Source organism: Thermobia domestica, chromosome 2, assembly GCF_964235325.1.
Source record: "Thermobia domestica chromosome 2, izTheDome1.hap1.1, whole genome shotgun sequence".
Lineage (NCBI taxonomy): Eukaryota > Metazoa > Arthropoda > Insecta > Zygentoma > Lepismatidae > Thermobia > Thermobia domestica.
The window spans coordinates 309,738,077-309,759,825 of record NC_137455.1 but is presented as its reverse complement, the minus strand read 5'-3'; the positions used below and the strand labels follow the sequence as shown (position 1 = coordinate 309,759,825).

At 37.2% G+C, this 21,749-nt stretch overlaps 1 protein-coding gene across 2 annotated transcripts in view; it reads left to right on the top strand.

The window, feature by feature from the left end:
- LOC145678610 (solute carrier family 53 member 1-like) overlaps positions 1-10,392 on the top strand; it is a 189,376-nt gene extending 178,984 nt beyond the window's left edge. For both annotated transcript variants that reach the window (XM_081748958.1, XM_081748959.1), the window contains 4 exons: positions 1,927-2,121; positions 4,310-4,479; positions 6,352-6,485; positions 9,067-10,392. In XM_081748958.1, coding sequence (XP_081605084.1) covers positions 1,927-2,121; positions 4,310-4,479; positions 6,352-6,485; positions 9,067-9,319 — 752 coding nt within the window. In that variant the 3' untranslated portion in view covers positions 9,320-10,392. The remainder of the gene's footprint in view (positions 1-1,926; positions 2,122-4,309; positions 4,480-6,351; positions 6,486-9,066) is intronic.
- The last annotated feature ends 11,357 nt before the right edge of the window (positions 10,393-21,749 follow it).

The following is a 21,749-nucleotide window of genomic DNA, read 5'->3' as shown; positions in this document are numbered from 1 at the left end:
TTTTTACCAATAACAAGTATCTATCTTGATAAATTGTTCGTGAATTTAAAGTATGTTCAGTTTTATATGGGTCGCTTGGATGCCAAGTGGTCTAAGTCCAAAGTTAAAATTTTCCAGGAAAGACATTTCAAACTCAACACCTCATTAACAAATCATATTTCTGTTATATTGACAATCGAAACCATAACTATGTAGTTTATGATCTTATAATCTACATTTAACAAAACTCTTTTTAAAAAAGATACCTACATATAGAAGTAAATAAGGACATTAGTCCTTTTTTCATTTTTGGAAGTAATATAGGTGTGTCTTAGGCATACCACTATTCTGAATTCAGGTACCGTCATGGAACACTAAGAGCACCATGAGCTGAAAAGTGTAAGAAGTTAATATTTCGTTTTCGAATAGGAATATGTAATTGAGCTAACTCCTTACTTTGGTAAAAATTCATTCAAGAAAGAACTTAGGGAGGGGAGTTCCGGGTGCGCTTAAAAATTATATCTCGAAGACAGACACGACAATATTTAAATTGTTTCCAGGTGAGAGGAAAAACGATTTAGCTAGTTCTCAGCGTTGAGAAGAATTAATTTAAGTACTACTTAACTTTATGGGTTCATGCAGTTAATCTTGTTTGAAGGATTTCGCTTAACTCAATTGTACATTTCAAATATACAGTTTTAAAGCACAGTAAATCTTACTAAATTGGCCACTTCCTTAAGTTGGCCATGTACCTAACTTAGTCACATTCTTAAATGGGTACCTACTTAACTTGGCCTCATTTTTATAAAACCTGCATTTTCCCCATAAGATTCTTTGTATTACATATTCCTCTGTAAGTTGGCTCCCTCTGTATGTTGGAAGTAACTTTATTCGTACGCTGTTAATGACAAATTCATCTCCATAATGTTGGACACTTATCTGATCTTCATTATAAAAAAATCCCTTCAGGAGTCTTTTACTGATGTATGATTCGGAAAATTAATAAACCCAAATGTATGAGATTGAAAAACTTGTCCATTGAAAGTAACTTCTCCAAAAATAAGACTAGCTCGGGAGAGTAATGCTCCCGGAAGTAGAAACGAGAAACACAGTTCTGATTGGTTGGTGTTATCCACTTCTTGCCACATTGCATTAAAATAGCAGAAATCAAACGCTGGCTGTTGTTGGCCTTGGTGGCCGAGTGAGCTAGCGCTATATGCTAGTAATAGAAGTCTCTTTTGGCGTGAGTTCAAACCCGGCCCGAGGAAAGTTTTTTTTAACATTTTTATAACACTTATTAAATTAAAATAATATGAAAATAATACTTAAAAAAGTGATTTATTTACTTTTGTGCAGATAATTAGTTGTAATACTTATGCCCTTGTACTCCATGATATAGGGCTCGTTTTGTTCCCCTTGTACTTCATGATATAAATTTTGTGACCAACCTAAAACAACTGGCTAGGATAGCGCGTAAAACAGCTGCCTACAGTAGCGCGCGGAAAAACGTACTTCCGGGAGTATTACTCTCCCGAGCGGGTCGTCCAAAAATACAATTAACATGTTGAAATTACATTTAAATCAGTCTGCTAATGGGAAACTAATATGTATCTATTATACAGTACGATGTTTTTATATTGCAGAAATAATTTGTAATGTGTATATTACTTATAAAATAAAAACTGATCCGTAGATAATAATTAGTATGTGTATTATAAATACTTATTCAGATCTATAATATTTAGTTTCTTGCTTTGAGATACAATTTATTTTCTGTGGGTATTCTATACATTTCTCAGTAGTACTGATGACTGCCGACACCCACAGATTTCACTATAATTCTTCATATAGTTTTAAAATAGCATCTATACATTATTTGGTAATTGTTACGTGAAAATGTAACATAACCGTGTAAGACGTGATACGTAATGGTTTGTATTTCTTTAGTCACTTCACAGTGCATGGAAAAATCGTTTATTGTTCGCCCAATAGTGAATTGTCTGCCAGCATGGTTTAGATTTGCTCAGTGTCTGAGAAGATATAGAGATACCAGAGAGGCCTTTCCTCACTTAGTTAATGCTGGGAAGTATTCAACCACGTTCTTCGTCGTTCTCTTCAGTACTTTGAGGAGTATATATGCAGGTGAGTATTATCTATACTTGCTTGTTTCTCTTGGATGAAATAACTCTATTTCCTACATTAATTAGAACTGATTTAATAAAAATAGCGTTTACATTGCAATTGCTTGTTACAACATTAGACAGTGTGGATTTTTAATACACAGTCGTAGTTAACATTACTACACGGTCGAAGTAAATGTTAGTATCTTTAAAATCTTTTATATTCATACGTTTTGTGATGGCACGAAAATTAGTAAAATACAGGTATTCATGAGAAAGTAGGGGTCTAATGAAACGTATACGTCACAACCTGGGAATGATTAACTGACGTGAGAAAAAAACACATATTTACGTAAATAAACAGAGCCGATTGTATATGGCTACTGGTAAAAACACATTTAAGCATTTCCCACACACATTGTCCAAGTCGAACAAAATTTGTACCACATGCGTGGAAAAATGTGTGTCTTTGGAAGGTAATTAGTAGTTTTAAGAACATTGGACAACACGATGAGGATAGTTGTGTTTGCGAATCCATTGGTGTAGATTGAAGTCTGTGTCTGCTTCAATGTTGGCCGTATACTGATGCTGCGAGATGACTGTGGTTATTTGACATAATTCTCACGCATTAGTCGTGATGTTTCAGAATTCGTCGGTGGTATAAACGATGGGAACAAGAGAGTTCTCACAGCAAGCGTGTTTCCCATAATCTCCGCGACGCATAGGGGAGTATCTAAACAGAAGAATCGTTCGGGCCACCCGAACTGACAGGATGACGGCCGCCGGTGCAATTATAGCCGCAGTGTTGTCTCCATGTTAGGCACGAATAAAACAATCGATTTTTGAAAGAAAGGCTACGCATTCCTTTTGGATGATCATCTCTGACACCTGCACATCAGCAAGAATATCTTCGGTGGTATCGGGAAACACTGCAGTGATGAGGCGAACTGAAAAGGATATTCAGAATTGACAGTAGTTGGTTCAGCCATTGTGACTGCCATGAACGTGTCGGTAGGCGTTCATGAGAGAGGGAAAATTCGGAATGTGTTCGCACTTGCCATACAGTATCTATACCTAAAATTCTTGTATCAGGGTAAATAACGTACGCCTTTCGGTGCATGACCAGTACATTGTACATTTGTGGCGATCTCACTCATGTCCTCCGACTTCATTCGACATTTGAAGGAACCACATCTTCCTGCATGAAAACGCGCCAGTTATACTGCAAATACAATCTATCGATAATTTCCTTCTACCCTGGTTAGCCAAATCTCCAAACCTTAGCCTTATCGAGCATCTTTGAGACAAGCGCTCAACCGTCAGTCGGGCTCTGGCAACTGTTATTACTCAGCTACGTCAAATAGGGTGAGCATGAGATACTAGGAATAGCAGTCTTACCCTTGTGCTACAATCCGAAGATGCAGGCACACTTATATTCTTGTTCTGAATTAGGAGGTTTCGATATTAATTCCCTGTGAGTGCCATACTAATATTTTTTTTCGTCTTAATTCATATGACGTGTCTTTAGTTAAGCCATGGTTCCCCATTATCCTCTTCTATCGTATATAGTTCAAGTTTTGTCCTTTTTACATTTTTAATAATAAGAGTAAAGGAGATAGTTTCGTACTTGATACTTTGAAAAACAAAAGCACTCTATTTTATCTTAGAAGATAAAATAGAGTGCTTTTACTCTATTTATCTCATATCTCAATAAACTTTGTGAAAGTGTTAATTAACTCCATGTCATAAATTTAGGAGGTGGTTCCTTATATCAAATGAATAAAAAGAAGTTGTAACAAACATGTGTCGGGAAACGCCTCCTTTCAGAGTTAAAAACTGCCGAAAATGTGAAACATCACGTTTTAAAACATCCTGCTTGAAAATTGCGACCTCTCACAAGCAAGTCAAGAAATTACACAGGAACTAGTATGCGTTCTACCTAAATATCAATGTTTCACAATCACCTGGTACCCACACAACGAGTACTCAATTAGTATTTAAAAATGTATCCCCGCACTTCAACTTACTTTGTACAGTTAGTTAGATCGGTACCGGAAGATCTAAATTGATAACTCGGAGTTCATTAACACCCTGTAGAGTGTATATGTAAACGTTAGGTTACGTATAATCGTAGGTATTTTCATTCTTTTTATCAAAGTAAATTTCATTCAAAAATAATATCACAATCTTACGTAAACTTAATGTTACAGATACGTATGAATCTACAACGGCTAATCCATATTTTTATTTATGGATTGTTGCGTCTATCATTAGTTCCTGCTACGCATATGCGTGGGATATAAAAATGGATTGGGGCCTCTTTGACAAAAAGGCAGGAGAGAATAAATATCTTCGAGAAGAAATCGTCTACTCTTCTGTGGTATGTATCTTACTATATAATTAATATCTAGTAACTATATTCGAAATATTTATTTATTTATTTATTTGAAATTTAAAATCTTTAGCGAAACGGCGCACAGAATTTTGCCGCAATGTTGATTTAGTATGGGGAGGGAATTAAAATAATTATATTTTACTATTTCAGACTGTGTATTGTTTTGTTTCCATTAATGATGCTAAAAATCGGGTAGCACCTATTAGAACATTTAAATAATAAAATCTTTATAATTTTAGTTAATCATATGCAGGAAGAAAATAATTAAGAAAAGTAATTACTCTAAAACGAAAGTTTCCGACGAATGGAATTATTAAATTAACTAAATTATTTGAATAATCTGAGGAAACGTATTTGAACGACTAGCAGAAGTGTCCGTTTTCAGCATGGCAGGAAGATGATGTAATAAATGTAAAACCAGAAATTTTAATATTATAGGAATTCCCGTTCAAATGCGAAAATTTCCAAAATTCTGAAACATAGATTTGGTCATTTTTAATGAAGATATTATGTATTGAATTTCATATCTCCAATTTTAGCGAATCCTCACATTGAGCGTTTTCTGAATAATAAAAAAAATAATAATTTGGATACTATTAAAATGTATCCTCGCCCCCCTTTGGAGCGTAATTTATGAAAACGCTGAAACACAGATTCTCTTGATTTCAATCAGGAGTTTATTCATTGAGTGCCGAATGTAAGGATTCGCTTACTTTAGGGGTGTGAAATTAGGTATATAAAGTTACACAGGTTTGCACAGGGTTGAAAGAAGTTATTAACTGGAATATATTTGTATGCTAAGGTATACAGTATATGTAAGTTATATATATACTAATAATTTCAATATTGCTTGCTTTGGTGATCAGCTCACTCAGCTCAATTTTGCATTTCTAATGTCGTTGCATAGCTGTATGTATGATAATACAATAAAATAATAGAATGTGAAATACTTATTTCAACCTTACCTAATACTGATCAAGATTGTGCGTCATATTCCACTCACCTACTAGGCCCGCAATGTGTTTGCAGTATGTATTGAAGTCATCTTTGATTATAAAGATCTGCTTAATTTTCTTATTGCTATTGCGAAATATAACGTTTCTAAGGAGTGTTGTAATAGTGTCCGGAAAAGGATGCACTTTAAAAAAATTATTCTCAAGCCCACTAATGTGATATTAGAATCCTTTATATACCGAAAACAAGATAATTTATTAAAGTTCTTTTTTTTTTTTTTTTTTTTTTACTTACCTTGCAAAGATTCAATATGGGCGCCCTTTGTAACATGACAGATATCTAGTTGATATCACATTCTCGAATCAACATTTCTCTTCTAACGGCAGCAAAGGCTTCTGTGATCCACTCTCGCAGCTCCGTCAGATCTCGAGGCAATGGTGGGACAAAGATGCGGTCTTTGATAAAGCTCCATAAAAAAAGTCGCGTGATGTCATGTGTGTGGACCTCACTGGCCATCTCAAAAATGCTGCATCATCAGGATCAGTGCGACATATCCAGCGCTGTGGGAGATATTCATTCTGATACCCTCTCATGTTATTATGGAAGTGGGGTGGCACTTCACCCTATTGGAAAATGAAATCTCGGGAGTCCTTTTTGTGATACCAACTACATCTAGAGCATATCAAGATACGAGTGTCCAGTTACATTTCTTCCTGCAAAGAAAACTTGCCCATAAATCCTTGCTCTGCACACTGCAATTATTATTATTATTATTATTATTATTATTATTATTATTATTATTATTATTATTATTATTATTATTATTATTATTATTATTATTATTATTGTTATTAGATATATACTACACCAATTTTATGAGAAATACCTTCTGGTTTATTTCAGACGTATTATTATTTTGCTATTGTAGAAGACTTAGTCCTGCGATTTGCCTGGGCCTTATCGTCAGCCCTTACTGAATTGCATTATATCCAAGGAGATCTTATGACTTCAATATTGTCACCGTTGGAAGTTTTCAGGTTTGTATATATTTGGTGATAAGAAAAGCTTCTTAATTTTCTGTTAACTTCAATGAATTCAAGTTTCTCATTTTATTTATTTTTTAAAAAATATTTCTTAATTCAAGTTTCCAGCGTAAAATTCTTTTAAACATAATATATCTTTATTGTGTACAACTATCATTGACAATTCACTGTTCATAAACTAATAGAGCATAGAGATGTTCAAATAGTGAATAAAATATTAGAAACAATTGGAAGGAAATTTTGAAGATATTGGAAGAAGTAGATACTGGAAGAAAATTTTCGTATCGAGATTTCTACAATCAAAAAGGAGGACATTTTGCTCCATCACCACTAAAATTTTCGACGATTCTCTATATTTATGTACAATAACCCCATTGCATTACTATACATATACACAGGGTGTTTTAAAACAACATCAACAACGTTTGAGAGGTGATTCCTGACACCGAGATAAGACGAAAAGCATAGACCAACCTGGGTGCACAAATGCTTCAGTCTGTCGAAGACACGAAAAAATGAATTTTAAAGGTCCATAGCTCCAATATATAATATATATGTGCACTATCCAAAAACATATGTTTCAGAATCCTGAGGTACTCACGCAACAAATTTTATTTAGGAAGTTTGACTAAGTTCATATCATTTGAAGTATTCCCAACTGCCTCTATAAAAATTGTTGTGGAAGTACTGCAGCATTCTGAAATATGGATATTTGGATAGGGCACATATTTGTTCCTAAGATCTTATCTAGAAATTAATATGAGTTTTACTGTTGAAACATAAGGATAATAACGTAATTTTGTAGATGTATTTTCTTAAATATTCATTAATTATGCCTGGATTTTAAAGATGCGCTGAGTACGTTTGGTTTCAGTAAATTCCGTTATATGTTCATGTCCACGTAGAAGGAGTAAGTATGGTGAAAAAAGAATTGCACAAAATTTGCAACGCTGCAAACCTGGCAACAGTGGGTCGTGGCACACGATATGAGCTATGCAGGAAGATTAGTGTATTTGTCGTGTATTAGCAAGTGCAGGACAAGAATGACGCACAACGAAATGAGTTTGACGTTAAATAAGGAACACGTCGTAAAATAATCGTGCAATATTGGAAAGACAATCCGAATGTTAAAAGTCAGACCTTGTGAAACACTTCCAGAGTGTGGGATATTCAAGACGAACGGTGGATAATATTGAGTCGAAAGTAGAGAAGGGTATGAACGTGGAAAGGAAGGTCGGCAATGGACGGAAATGGACTTTAAGTGATCCCAAGGTGTTGAGAAAACTACAACGAGCTACTGCAGCTAAGGTGGCAAAATCGTACCGAGAACTTGGTAAGAAATTTCACTGTGATAAAAATACAATGAAGTATGCTTTACAGAAAATGGGAATTACCAGACGTAAACGGAAAACTATGCCGAAGGTTACGGAACAGCAAATTGTGATTCAGAAACAACATTTAAGAACTCTAGTCACCAAAACGTTCACTGCTACAAATGATGTACTGTGCTTCATGAACGATGAGACCTATTTTACATTAGATGGTCACGAGTGGCAGCCTAAATCGTACTACGATCTAGGAATTGGTGATGTGCCTGCTTCAGTGAGGTTTTTTTTTTTTTTTTTTTTTTTTTCGAAATCAAAATATCCACTAAAGATGTTGCTATGGCTTGCGATGAGTGAAAAGGGACTCTCTAAACCGCAGTTTTTTACCACCGGTGTTGCGCTAAACACTGAACGTTATGGGAAGTTCTATCTGCCGAATGTTAAACAGTTTATCAACACGTATCATCGTGGAGACAATGGGGTGTTTTGGCCAGATTTAGCCAGCTGCCACTATGCTACAGAAAGTCTTGCAGCCATGGCATACTATGGTATACGCTACATACCCAAAGATCAAAATCCTCCTAATATTCCTCAACTTCGGCCTATTGAGGACTTTTGGGCAAATTTAAAGAGACAAATGTATGCCAATAATTGTCAGCCAACATCTGTTGCAGGTCTTATCCGACAGATCCGTAGATACTTCAATGAAATTGATACATCGTGTCAAAATTGATACATCGTCATCCATGTCAAAAGTTTCCCAGAATTGTCGCAAGGCCGGCAGATATGGCGTAAATGTGTTTGTACATTAAGGTTCAGATGTCATTCTTCTTAAACAATCAGAGAACACAATAAAATTGCCTATGTTCAGTGTGGCAAACGGATTATAATTTTGTGCAAATTTTTTTCACCATACTTTATTATAAAGCTCGCAGTTCAGCCCAAAATGAAATGAACTGGATACTTAATACACCGCCCTTGAATTTCGATACTTTCCATGAATAATGTATTTCATAGCTAAAAACAATTGGCCTATCTCGAATACATTGACTAGTAGCTACTGTTTCATAGCTACTTTCTAAGTGCAGAAGCCTAGGCAGACTATAGTCAAAAACTATAGTTCATGTAATTTCGTGAAAACCATCAGGTCCCTTTTCAGTATAGTTCATGTAATTCAAGCATTTTGTATAAAGTAATCCTTGTGGCTGTATACTGTAGTTCAATATTTATCTGTGTGTTTTATTTTTCAGACGTTTTGTATGGAACTTTTTTCGACTTGAAAACGAGCATCTAAACAATTGCGGTAAGTTTCGTGCTGTCAGAGATATATCTGTTGCGCCTCTTGATACTTCTGATCAGATACAGATTATTAAAATGATGGATGACGAAAATGGCGTTATTCATCGTCGCAAGAGAAAAGCTCCTCCAAGTACAAGCAGCATGAGGAAGAAAGAAGATGAGCAGCATCCGTTAGTTGAGTCAATAGATGGACTTGATCATTGATTTAAATAAATGTATTTTTATGTTACAAAAAGAAGTCATTGCCAGGCGTACTGTAGTTTGATCGTAATTACATGATCAAATAACATAAAGCAATACAGAAGAAACTTAAATGTCAAAGCAATGCAAGTAGTAATTACAATTTTTGCGCCCCAATTTGAACTGTGTGTGGATGTGTACTAATCACAAAAGGAAATTGTTAACGTTTGTAACATTAAATAATTTGGTGAGAATTCATGAAGTCACTACTGGACGCATACTTGAAAAGAAAAAAATATCAAGCAGACACACTTAAAAATCACTGTCAAATTTTAAAATCAATGACTGTAGTAAGAACCATTAACGATATGCTGATGATTAACCAATAACTCGTCTCGAAGCACAACTCACTATACACTTGCAAAACGCTTCTCATAGAACACATGAAAAAAGTAGGGATGAAAATTTGGTCCTTGTTCGTGAAATCAATTCCCTTCAATTCAATTAATTCCTTTCTCTCCATTTCAAACAAGAATTCGTGCCGCTGTACCGAATCATTTAGTTCCACTAAGGTTATGTACATTTTAATTTAAAGTCTCATCTTATATCTCAGACATTCCTTCGGACGTCCAGCCTTTGCAGAAAGCATGGAATTTTCCTGTTGTGTCGTGTTTGACTCACATGAAAATCACATGGATGAAATCATACATCATGATTCCAAGACATGCGCAAAATTCATTTCCTACTTCGTCCATTACATCTCTGTTTTCATCCATGTCAATATGTCAACCGAGCCTCTTTGAATAAGTCTGTTTAAAATTATATTAATTTTGGATCTGTAATCATGTAGGAATCCACAAACAAACAAACAAAAAATGATTTGATTATAAAATGGTCAAGCAACCTTCATTAGCTCACTCCCTTATGGATTGACCCTATACAATAAAAACGGTACGAGGGCTGCTATATATATTTCTGGCCTAATAATGAAAATACGAATATTTATCAACGAAAATGGTTTTATTGTTTTTCAAAATATTCTCCATCAAGATTTATACACTTTTGCATGCGCTCAAACCAATTTTCGAAGCACTTTTTCCACTCCGATTGAGACACCTCCAAAACATGGTTTTTGAATGCTTCAACAGCATTTTCTGGCGACGAAAATCGTTGACCACGCATTTTTTTCTTGATGTGTGGGAATAAAAAGAAGTCATTGGGTGCCAAGTCAGGGCTGTACGGCGGATGACCCATCACTTCGACGTTTTGGCCGGTCAAAAATGCGCTGGTTTGAGCCGATGTGTGAGAGCTCGCATTGTCATGGTGCACAATGATTCGTCTTCTCTTGTTCATTTTTCGAATTTCTCCGAAGACTTCAGGCAAACAAATGGTGGTGTACCACTCAGAATTGACCGTCCTACGTTGCTCAAGCGGAACAGTCGCCACATGACCAGTTATGCCGAAGAAACAGGCGACCATTTGCTTCGAAGTGCTTCTTCCACGAACAACTTTCGTTGGATTTGGCTCGTCTTGGAAGACCCACACGGTCGATTGCTGTTTTGTTTCGGGCTCATACGCATAGATCCATGATTCGTCACCTGTGACGATCTTATAAACGTCTTTTGAAGCACCGCGATCGTATTTTTTCAGCATTTCTTTACACCAATCCACACGAGCTTTCTTTTGAGCGATTGTCAAATTGTGCGGGATCCAACGAGAACAAACCTTTTTTACGGCCAGGTGTTCATGCAATATCGAATGTATGCTGGTGGAAGAAATGCCTAGGCATGCCTCTATCTCACGGTAAGTCACATGACGGTCTTGCATTATCAGTTCACGTACGGCATCGATGTTTTCTGGCACAACGGCTGTTTTTGGACGACCTTCACGGAATTCGTCTTTGAGCGAGCGTCGGCCACGATTGAATTCGTTGTACCAGTTTTTCACAGTGCTATAGGATGGTGCTTCGTCGCCATACAAAGATTTAAGTTCATCGATGCACTCTTGTCGTGATAATCCACGTCGAAAGTTGTGAAAAATGATCGCACGAAAATGTTCACGAGTTAATTCCATTTTTTTGCCAAGTTGATTTCTTCAAGTACCTGTAAAAGAAAAAAAAATTGTCGTAAGTCAAAAAGTTCTGAGTACATTTATGCTACAAAATGTCAAACTTTCCAATGGAAATGTCAGATTGCACCTGGCAACACTTAGTGTTGCCTAGGCCAGAAATATATATAGCAACCCTCGTAAACGATAGCGAAAAATGGTTTCCTGCAATGGATTAAACCCGTGTCAAGAATATATTTCAGCTCCATCCTAACCTCTCTACTGAAACCAGAAGACAAGGAAATATACTTGCACTTCCGGTTTTAGTATTCAATGAGAAAATATGTCATATAAACCAATAGTGTGTCTTAATGCTGACAATTGGTCAGATGCTGCTAGGGTACATACTCCACCGTTAACATATATTACATCATTAGCGAGATGAGGGGTATGGTGGCTCAGTGGTACCTCTGCGCTTACCTCTGGTGCGTTGGGTTCCTACTTCGAACCCTGTCCAAGTAAGTTTGTGGTGGACAACATCATGCTCGTGGGTTTCCTCCGGGTACTCCCGTTTCCTCCTACTTTCTCATTCTACCAATTCTTCCATCATCATTACCTTGCTTTAATCATCGTCTTCCTTAGCCTAAAAGGCATAAACGTGGGACGTTAAACTCAAAGATTTCATTTTCAACGATATCCCTAGCGAGATTTCTAGCAGCTGTGTAGCAGCAAAGTGCATTATCATTCTATGAGTGACCCTTTTCTGGTTGTTTTGTTGAAAATCAGTATGCTAGTCATAAAATTTATTTTCCACGCGCCTGTTTGTCTGTTAGGAGTTACACAACACTCTTGATAGAACGACCAATACAAAAATGAGGTGAAAAAATCTGTACAAGATTATAGTGGCTACTTGAAATTATAAGCCGAAGAGTTACGCAAAATACTTTGTAAACAAATAATAGCTTGGAACCTAAGTGAGTACCAGTAATAAGAATGGTGTAATGTTAAATTATAACTTTAAAATCAATGAAAAAAATGAATATTCGGCGAAGAAAATGAACTCAGATCAAGTTACTACAGTTTTAATACGAGGCGATCCAGATAGTAAGTTGTAATGGACTGTAAAATGAAAGACGAATATTAGAATAAAATTTTATTACTGTAGAGTTAATCGTACATAATATAGTTTTCAACATACGCACCATCCGTTTGAAGCATTTGTCGTAATCCGGCACCAACTTTTGTGTGCGCTGTGTCAAAGAATTCTGCTACTAAGGACTGGAACCAGGATGTCACAAGTCACAACCGTCTGCAACTTAGCTTCGCTATCGAAACGTAATCTGGTTAGAAATCGTCTGAAGTGGAAGACGCTGGGTGCAAGTTTGGGACTGTAGGGGAATTTGTCAACGATATTCCAACCAACCGTGGTCAGCCACTACTGTGTTCGTCATGCACATTGGTGCTGCCTTTTGTGAAATATCTTCACCATCTACTGACAATGCTTTTACTCTTGACATCTGATCCATACACTTCACACAAGTGCCAGTGGATCTCTGACTTCGATAGCTTCTTATCTTGGAGAAATCTGATTACTGCGCGCGTACATCACACTCGGCGAGAGGGAAAAGCCTTTTTATTGTACCATAGTTCTCTCACCACTGATTGCATATAAGTGCACTCGCGTCAAGTTATGACTACGTGCTCCTCCTCCACTCCTGCTCAAGCATATTTTGCTTTGTAGACTTCTCCCATCTTGGAGCACTTTCACAACTTATTTTCTGGATACGCCTCGTACTAAAACTTACTGTAGTTTAGGCATTGCTACATAGTCGAAAAGGCTAGTAAGAGTTTTCAAGTTCGAATAGGCACTGAAATTTCTCAAGAACTAACATCATAATAACTTTTGTGTATAATTAAAAGATACTAATTAGTTCCTAAAAGTCACCGACAGACAGAAATCCTTATTTTATATGTTACAGCAACCATTTTTGTAAGTGGTTTTCTTTGTACCTGGACAAAATAAATTATGATTGTATTCTTTGTTTTATTTTGTTTTTATTATCTATTTGAAATGTATTTTGTACCTAGTCTGTTCCACGTATATGTGATCAGATCGTACTTAACCAAATAGTTACGAAAATCCATGGTGCCATGTGCGGCAGTGCTTAAAGTCCTTTTAAGCAATCTAAATCCACGAAAGTCAATTGGACTTGCCTCTGAAGAATTCACAAGCTTCTCATTGTGGCCTGTACTCCAGTAGCTTCTTTCATGCAATTCTTCACCCAGCGAATCTTAAGTTTGCCCCCGGTGATAGTAACCTTCACACACGCTGAAACCTTTTGAGAAAGTCTCTTTGAATGCTTGAACTCTCTTCGTGAAGCAGTTAACGCCTTTATCTTTATGCACGCCTCCACTTGGTTTGTCGCTATCCGAAGGTCCACGTCTCAATGCAACGACTTACCGCACTGTCAGTTTGCCAGATGCCGCCCGTACAGCTTTCGAGCGCTACAATTGTGTCCGTGTCAGGGGCAAGAGCTTCCTTGTAGCTATATCGTTAGCATTTGCGCTTGTTGCAGGAGACCTGTATTCCGTTCGCGTGAGAACTTATGTGGTTTCGACCCTACGTTGAGTTGTAGTCCAAATTTCATATAGCCTCGCTGCTTACGGGGTTGGTGAACTTCAATGCAATTAACCAACTATTGATAAACATCGCTAAAGGGATGACCACTAGCCTTGAACAGTTTTCCAATATTCAGTTTACACAGTTCCCAAGGAAGCATTTAGATGATTTGCTATTCGGGGACTTATATTGCATGGGCATTTTGCGAAGTTCCGCCTGCATCATAGTGGTAGTTTGTGTGCGGTTGTGTCCTATGTTGTCGTCTTTGTTGAAGAACCAAACGATAGGGCCACGGAATCCTTATACTTGCCAATCAGAGTAAGCTAGTGTCACAACCTTGTTCTTACATTGTTTTAAGATAATTGAAACACTAAATTTTGCGTCATAATTGTCTATAGCATAATCCTTCCAAAAGCTTCTCAGTCTTGGCGGCATTTGCGGCCCAGAGAGGAAACACAACAGATTCATAGCTCACATACTACGCTAACAATTGCGGTTGATCATCGCCAGTTAACCAAGGTCAGCCAAGTTCATTTTGCGCGCAGGGGCAACCTCAAACATACGCGGTGTAACCTTTCGTAATCATGAGAAAATGAAAAATAGCATCGCTCAGTGAAACCAAGAGATCAAAATAAAGATCGGTGGAGTTCGTTGTAGAAAATAAAATAAGCACAGCTGGGTATGAGGTATATAACAGTTCTGCCACAAATGAAAAGCACTTCTTCTCTTTTTAAATTATTTTAATGTTAAAGATCACATATTTATTCAATTCTAATATTGCATATTAAACGTCTCGTTAAAAGAATGAATGATTCACAATCTGTTGTGATTGATCTTGAGGATATTGCTTGAGCTTAACGAATGGGACTAATAGAGGAATGTAATCCGAAATTTTATGGTTCAAAGGAAGGTAACCTAGTTAGCACATAAAGTAACGTTACGTATATCTCTCGAAAGCTATGGATCAAGGATGACGTACTGTATTTTTCGCCACGTAAAGAAGTGCCTCTCTATGAAAATATGTGCGAAATATGCAAATTATACTTTCGTTAATTTGCAATTAACTACGCATGTATGAAAATAATAGTTTCTGCGGTTATTTACAAAAGGCAAAACACCTGCTGTAATTGGGTACTAACAGAGTGCAGAGTGGGTGGAATCAGAATAATGATAATGCGTTCACAGTGTCTTTTCGTTTGCATGGCAAGCAGCAGCGCACTGTCCGGAGGCATATATAATCCTGTGGGATTTTGAATGAAGAAATATTATGACCAATCGCGATGTATTTGTAATGAAGCATATAATCATGTGCTACCAGGTATTTTGCCTGATTCCATTGCAGGTTCGGGCTGTATGTCGTCATAATTTCAAGATGGCCGCAAGAATAGTAATATCTTTTTTCGTTTGTAACTCGTTTATGGTTAATTCTATGCAAATTTTATAAATAACATTTTTTTGTTCGGAATGAAAAAAGGAAGAGAAAAAGTTAGTATATTTTTGATATTTCTTACCTTTTCAGAGATATAGTCATAGTTTTAAGTTTTCTCAGTTGTTTTTCATTCACATAAAAAAAAAAAAAAAAAACTTTCGGCCAAGACCACATGCGGAGGTAGATCCGTAACTTATATAAAAGGATTTCTGACAATGGGAAATTTTCGAAGGTCTTTTCACCCTTTCTTTGACTTTTTCTCAGCCTTCCACCGAGTTACACCAAATTTGGCAGGTAACCTTTTAATATCCTACAAATTTGGTTTTGCCATTCAAATTTTGAAACGATCGAGTGAAATATACTGCGTGTTTCATTGTTTTGTATTTTTCAACGGCTATCAATCTGTTGTCTGGGCTATTTCCCTGCCCCTATTTGAACCGTTTTACACCAAAGTTTTAGAATGATTTTGTATGAGTATCTAGTTGTGGTCCCCCAAATTTGAGACAGATCGGAGGAAAACTCTACTTACAATAGTTGCTACAATAAAACTATTACAGCGACTTTTGTTAAATTTGCAATCTTCCACTCCGCAATGCGATATATACCTACATAAGCCAGCCGATCTTCGCACGGCAAATACACAAATTCTATAAGGTTTCAAAATATATGACCTAAAAATTTATCAGTTAAGATTGGAGTTAACGCCATCAGGAGTGTCATTATGCACCTCAGCGACTACATCATCTATGGATTCAACATGGTCCTTTTCGATTATGTTGACATCTCACATCCCCCTTTCACCTTCCATCGTAAAAAAACTATTGGAATCATTGTTCTTGCTACATTAACGTATATTTTTGAGAATGAATATTCTAGTATCAATTCAAAATTACCAATGGTAACACTGTAAGTTGCTTTGCTGGGTTATTTATTACTTACCGTTGGTTGTCTTTACATGTAATATTCTAAGAAGATTGCAAATTTCTACTTGTTTCAACTATACTGTTTTTAAAATATGAACATATACTTTTTATTTTATAATTAACACGTAAAAATATTATGTAGAGAAAACTTCACGTATCATCCTCCGAGTCCAAAGGTTCTTTATCATTGTCTGCAAAAGCATTGTTATCGCAGATGTCTTCACATTTACACATTTCTGTGCAGGGTAAAGTCCATGTTTTACACATGAAATTTACAGCACAACGTCCTTTTCCAGAACGTACTGGTTTCAGTAACCGTTCTGGTGCACATGGCATTGAACTCATCATAAGAGAATACTTGTTTCGAAATTTGTCCTATCCAAACTGTGATGGTTCTGGGAGGTTTGGATGTTGCTTATCAACATTGCACCACTCCAACACCTGTGATAATGTAGTCTTAAAATATGTGGTGTCAGAAACGATTTAGTTGGAGGTAAATTTTCACTTTGCACATGTTTTCTTGAAAACATTCACCATCGCAATTCAACTACCGTATTTCTTCGAATATAAGGCGTACCTTTTTGTCAGCTTTTAGACGTCCAAAATTCAGATGCGCCTTAGATTCGATGGCGTCTTGACGATGTATATACTGCAATATACATATTGATTCATTGCACGTTGGTTACAACATAAAATCTATGCTGTCTTTAATACTGGTAGTTATAACTAATTTGCTTAAATTACAACAGTGATTGAAAAATGTACAGAACTACCAATGTTGCACGGCATATTACCACATACCGGCAGTATGTAATAAAATAGGAATGGTGATTAAAATAGGAATGTATTTGTACATTATTTCTGCGCCTTAGATTCGAAGCTTTTTTAAAAATGAGTTTAAATGAGGTGAAATTTCAGGTGCGCCTTAGATTCGATGTCGCTTTATATTCGAAGAAATACGGTATGTCTGATATTTTTCCTGCCAAGTAAAATTGGCAAATTATTTCTCGACTACTTGTTCATGTTCTAGTTTAAATTATTCTAGAGATTCAAGTAATGCCAAAGCCTGAAAAACTTCTTTCTGTGTTGTTTGGAAGGCTTTCTTACAATGATAGTTTGACTTTATTCTTGAAGGACACCGTAATATCACTGCCTGAAAGTGTGTGAAGAGCTAAAAATGCCTGAACTTTTGTCGGTCTTATAATGAAATAAACTAGATTGATGTCAATAAATCGTTTATTAGCATCAAAACCGGTAACAAACATAGTGCCAGCGACGGAAGATGTTGCGACCACCACAGTGCAGGGACGTAGTGTCCATTAAGGCTATAAGGCTTAGCCTATCCATTTATTTATACATCAGCCTGAAATGTTGCTTTTCGATATTGGTACAATTAATTTTATTGAAATGAATTTATTTTATAATACGCTGTTTAAACATCAAGCGAGTTGAACCGAAACTTCTGCAAGAACGTATTGAAGCCTATCGGCGGCTAGCCTTCCGCTTCTCTCATGGAATTAGGAGAATGGGGCGGTGACAATCACTTTCCCGCCACTCTCAGCAGACTAAAACTTCTTGAGCTATACACAAATCCATGATGCGACGAATGTTGACGAAAGGCTAGCCTTTCGGGAGTTTGGCGAACAGTGTTGACACAGTCCTATCTCTGGAGTGGGCTGAAAAATAGTACCAAATTGAAACAAAAAGGGCTGAATTAATTATTTTATACCAGTGTAATGTACATAACTGTATAACACGAAACTAAAAGATGTGAAGTTCTAGAACACTCCCACCCCCCTCTTCCAAGAGTGCAAGCCAAGAAAGTACTCTACTTAAAAATTACTTTTTAAAAGCATCCAAATAGGAGTAACCCGAACAACCGTGGAAGTAGTTGAAACTTTTATCGCACGTAGGAAGTTTAACAAAGGACGCAAATTAAAAGGGAAAACAATTGTCAGCTTCGGTATGTATTAAACAGAAGCCAAACACTACTCTATTTCAAAGTGGCCAATAAACCAAAAGAGCAGGCCATATACACTGAGAAAAATCCATTCTCCGGACAGCGTTATATTGTACAAATACGGAATCCTCTTGCTTACTATATAAATCAGTATGGAGCGTACGTTATCCATATGCTACATACGCACTGCTCTTAGATGTTACATTATACTGTTGAAGGATGCCTGACATCTAACAATTTTCCGTATATCACATGCATATACTTATGTTACATTCCTCAGCTATATGTTATATATATATGTCCACTTGCATGTGAGATCCTGACCGTCTATATTGTTTCATATGGAAAGTACGTATAGATGTAACACTTATACGGAAAGTATTATAAAACATACGTTACACGTCTGCTGTACGTTAAATCCAGAAACTACAGGAATTACGCATTTAACCTAGCTTTTTAAGTGCGACATCTACATTTTTCTCAGTGTATGAAAAAAATATAAAACTAGAAACAAATCAATCATCGAGTTAATGTGTAAATAATACGTTATAATAAAATATTAAAATATAAATTACACTCCTTATTCTTTTTCATTTCACAACCGAAGGAGATTAGAATGTAAGAAGTAAACTGACATTTGTAAAAAAAAAAAAAAAAAAAAAAAAAAAAAAAAGAGTAAAACCGGTTCAGGTATGAAGAATGGAAATTCCAAGCTGGTTACCCACCGTTACTAACGGGTGTCCGCAGTCCGTCGTACAGGGTCCTAGAACCTGAAAGACATCGAAAGAAAGAGATATGGGGAAAGTCTTACTGACACTTTTGGAAATGTGACAAGTATTTGTTAAATGGTGCTGAATTGGGTAGAATAGTACCAACTTTTTCATAACAGGTGCTGAAAATGCCAGCGTGGTATCAACGGGCCGATGAATGACAAAAAGGGCTGAATTTGGTACAATTGTACGAAGTGTGGCAACAGTGTTGGCGAAACAAAGGCTTCAGGATGCTGTCTTGGAAGAAAGTATAGAACAGAGACTATGAAAAATTTAGAAGCTCACATTCAGTAACGAGTTTTGACCAAGAAAAAAAAGAGAGAGACAGAGCGAATAAAAATGTTATGTTATTATGAATAGTATTAATACACCAGGGACCTTATTGCGTACTGATTTGCGTTATCACAGCGTAAAATTTACATTTTAGTTTTCGATAATTAACATAGCAGTTATAATTGCTTGTTGTATTTTTTGCGTTGTGTTGCTATCCGCAAGTTTTTCGAAGATCGATACTGAAAGAGACCTCAGATGAGGTATAGTTTCTTTCTTTTTTTCATACTTTCAATCTAAAAATAGCTTTTTCTGTAAAAATCATCAATTGATTGTGAGCTACTGCTCCACTATTTTCCTTTAGTATGCTGATATGTGTTGTTGTAGGTGAAGTGCTTAAGTTTGTCTATGATTTGGGGACGTTACACTTAAGGTCGTCCTATAGCTATCCGTTTTTATTTGTTTCTTTGAAACAGTAATTCAGTGTATGTGTGGTATGCGAGTATCGTATATGTAAGGAAACCGTGTGTGTAAGGGAAATATGAAGCAGAACTACTCTTATATTTTTCTTGCAATGTATGAAAAATATATTGCATGAATTAGCATATTTCTATCAAGCATTACAGCATAGTCAGAACACTAAAACGTGACCCTTTAAATAAGGGCGGGAAAGTTTTTTTTGTGGGGGGGGGGCAACTTAAATTCACTTTACACTCATTTATACAGATGGTGATCAGAAAAATGAAAACACCTGAACGAAAATGCAACTTACCAGATTAATATGATGTCGGGCCACCTTTCGCCTTCAGAACAGCCTTGATGCGACGTGGGATGGAGGCATAGAGGTCGTGAATGGTAGCAAGTGGAATTTTACACCATTCATCGTGCAGGGCATCGGTCAGTTCTGTGAGAGAGGATGGAGGTGGAAATCGTGACCGGAGTCGTGTTTCCAAGACAGACCACAGATGTTCAATTATGTTGAGATCTGGGGATTGGGCGGGCCAGGGGAGGTGTTGAACTTCATCCCGATGTACCTCAAACCACGCTGCAACAACGCCAGCTGTTTGAATGGGTGCATTATCATCCTGGAAGATGGCGTCATTGTCCGGGAACAACATCCGGACCATAGGATGCAAGTGGTCTCCTAAAATTGCTACATAATCGTTGGCAGTCAATGAAAACCATGATATGACGGCCCACAGCATCACCGAGCCGCCGCCATGTTTCACAGTTGGGCGGAGACACTGCAGATCATAAGCTTCTTTGGGCGTTCTCCACACATAAACACGGCCCGTGATTGGGAATAGGGTGAAGGATGACTCATCCGACCATATCACACGTTTCCAGTCCTCAACGGCCCAAGTTGCATGGTCGCGGCACCATTTGCGGCGTGCGAAAGCGTTATGGTCCCTGATGAGCGGTTTGGCCCGTGCAACACGACCCCGTAAGTTCATGTCATGTAATTCGCGGCGGACTGTGATTGTCGAAACAGGGTGGGGGAGATGCTGGTTGAGTTCCTCCGTCACTTGCTCCGCAGTGGGACGACGGTTCTGCGTGACAATGCGCTTTAATACCTGGCGTGACCTGTCACTCATGATTTTCTCCCGCCCACTGTTCCATTTCCCCGATGTGGTTTTCCCGTGCGTTGTGTAGGCCATCATCACCTTCGACACTGTTCCATGCGACACACCTAACACAGCCACTGCCGTCACACTCACTCCACATAACCGCGCACCAACAATTTGCCCTCTTTGAAAATCTGAGAGGTCTCCCATTTTACACTACCTCTCGTCTGCTGCAGCCACTGGACACTGCTGTTCCACTGCGCCTGACGTACCGACCTAACACACCACCACCAGCGGTCCGGCGCCACGACACCACTGCCAACCCATACATCTGACGTGTTGTCAACTACAGGTGTTTCAATTTTTCTGATCACCATTTGTACATACAACAAAAATTGCAAGTTTTAGGGGATTAGGCCCCCCTAGCCACCCTCTAGCTACGAATCTAATTTCAGCCTAACCATTTCAAAACTTCACGCTACGTTACTGCCACAGTGAAAGGATGAACACGTCTGTATATGATGAATATATGTGCAGGGTAGTAGAATAACGTGAGATGTATAATGAATGTAGAATAATTTTGGTATCAGCTTCCTCTTGAGTGTTTTGAAGTTCTCGAACATCATTTCCATCTGATGATTTGCCTCATTCCTCCAACTAACTATCAGTCTTTGTTTAATTTTTCGTGCATGAAATGTGGCTTTATTTACGAGATATGATGTTAGTGCGTCCTCAGTTTTTGAGTGAGACGAAAGAGATATTGTTGGTTATCTTTGGCTGTAATTTTATATTGAACAGGCATTTCTTTCCCAGCTTTTTTTTTTTTTTTTCGTAGAGTTCTGACTGAATCTTGTAGATACGAATCAAATAC